A 1198-nucleotide genomic window follows, 5' to 3' on the forward strand; every position below is an offset into this window, starting at 1 on the left:
CACCACTACTGACAGCAGCATCAGCATTAGTAACAACAGCAGCAGCAACAACAGCAACAAACAACAACAACAACAACAACAACAGCAACAACAACATTAGCACAATGGAAATCATTGTAATTTGTAAAATAATTTTACTGAAGGCAAGTCCAAGGCTGTATCCTACTGGCGCTTGACACCACACCAGTCCCGAAGCATATGTAGCCTCAGTGCTCCCGTTGATGTATCCACCGCCCACCCACGTTGCTATGGAAACAAAAAACAAGGGCATAAATATTCTCGTAGCACATACTATAATTTTACAACATCTATTTTAGTCTCAATTAAACCCATAACTTGAAAATAAAGACCCCAAGAAAAAACAAAACACAAAAAACAACACCTCTACCCAAAAGAGCAAAACAAAACTAAACGAAACAAAAAAACCCCAACAACATAAAAAAACAAATCAAAAGCCCGAACCCAAAACAAACAAATAAACAAACAAACAAACAAACAAACAACAAAAAGAAACAGCAAAAATAAAGAAACAAAATACACGAAAACAAGACGAACAAAGCTACTACTAGTACCTCAACTTCCAGCGAAAGTATTAAGAAAACTCCCCCCCAAAAAGCTCAAAACTGCAACTTAAAACAAATCATGCAACTGCTATGGAACACTCACCTGTCATTGTAAAACATCCCACCAGAATGCCTATAGACCTATTCGCCAGCATAACATCATTGATCTTGAGGTTAGTGGCCCGAAATCCTGTCTTCCTGGCGGCAAAGATTCCAATGGCCAGGATAATAAGGTAGAAGATGATGATGGATATGAGGCCTGGGACGTGGATCGCCATGTTGATGTCGACTGCTTGCTCGGTTCTGAGAACATGAACATTTCGACAGTTTATCTTTTTATATTTTACTAAAGCCATATTATTAGAGCCACACCACGCCACGCCACATCACGTCACGTCACGTCATGTCACGTCACGACACGACACAACACGACATGATATGACACATCACGTCGCATCGCATTGCAGCATTGCATTACTTCGCATCGCATCACGTCACATCACAGCACATCACATTTCACGATCGGGAATTATATTGTTAGTGTGTTTAGGATATTATGTGTATGTGTATGTGTATGTGTATGTGTGTGTGTATGTACATGTGTGTCTGTGTGTGTATATGTGTGCGTGCGTGCG

General features: G+C 40.3%; 1 protein-coding gene across 1 annotated transcript in view; it reads right to left on the reverse strand.

Moving 5' to 3' along the window:
- LOC101853228 (high-affinity choline transporter 1) overlaps positions 1 to 1198 on the reverse strand; it is a 72351-nt gene that overhangs the window by 16752 nt on the left and 54401 nt on the right. The window contains exons 2-3 of the mRNA XM_035968898.1: positions 667 to 866; positions 139 to 246 (exon numbers count right to left, since the gene is read on the reverse strand). Coding sequence (XP_035824791.1) covers positions 139 to 246; positions 667 to 841 — 283 coding nt within the window. The 5' untranslated portion in view covers positions 842 to 866. The remainder of the gene's footprint in view (positions 1 to 138; positions 247 to 666; positions 867 to 1198) is intronic.

Source organism: Aplysia californica, unplaced genomic scaffold (genome assembly GCF_000002075.1).
Source record: "Aplysia californica isolate F4 #8 unplaced genomic scaffold, AplCal3.0 scaffold00095, whole genome shotgun sequence".
Taxonomy (NCBI): domain Eukaryota; kingdom Metazoa; phylum Mollusca; class Gastropoda; order Aplysiida; family Aplysiidae; genus Aplysia; species Aplysia californica.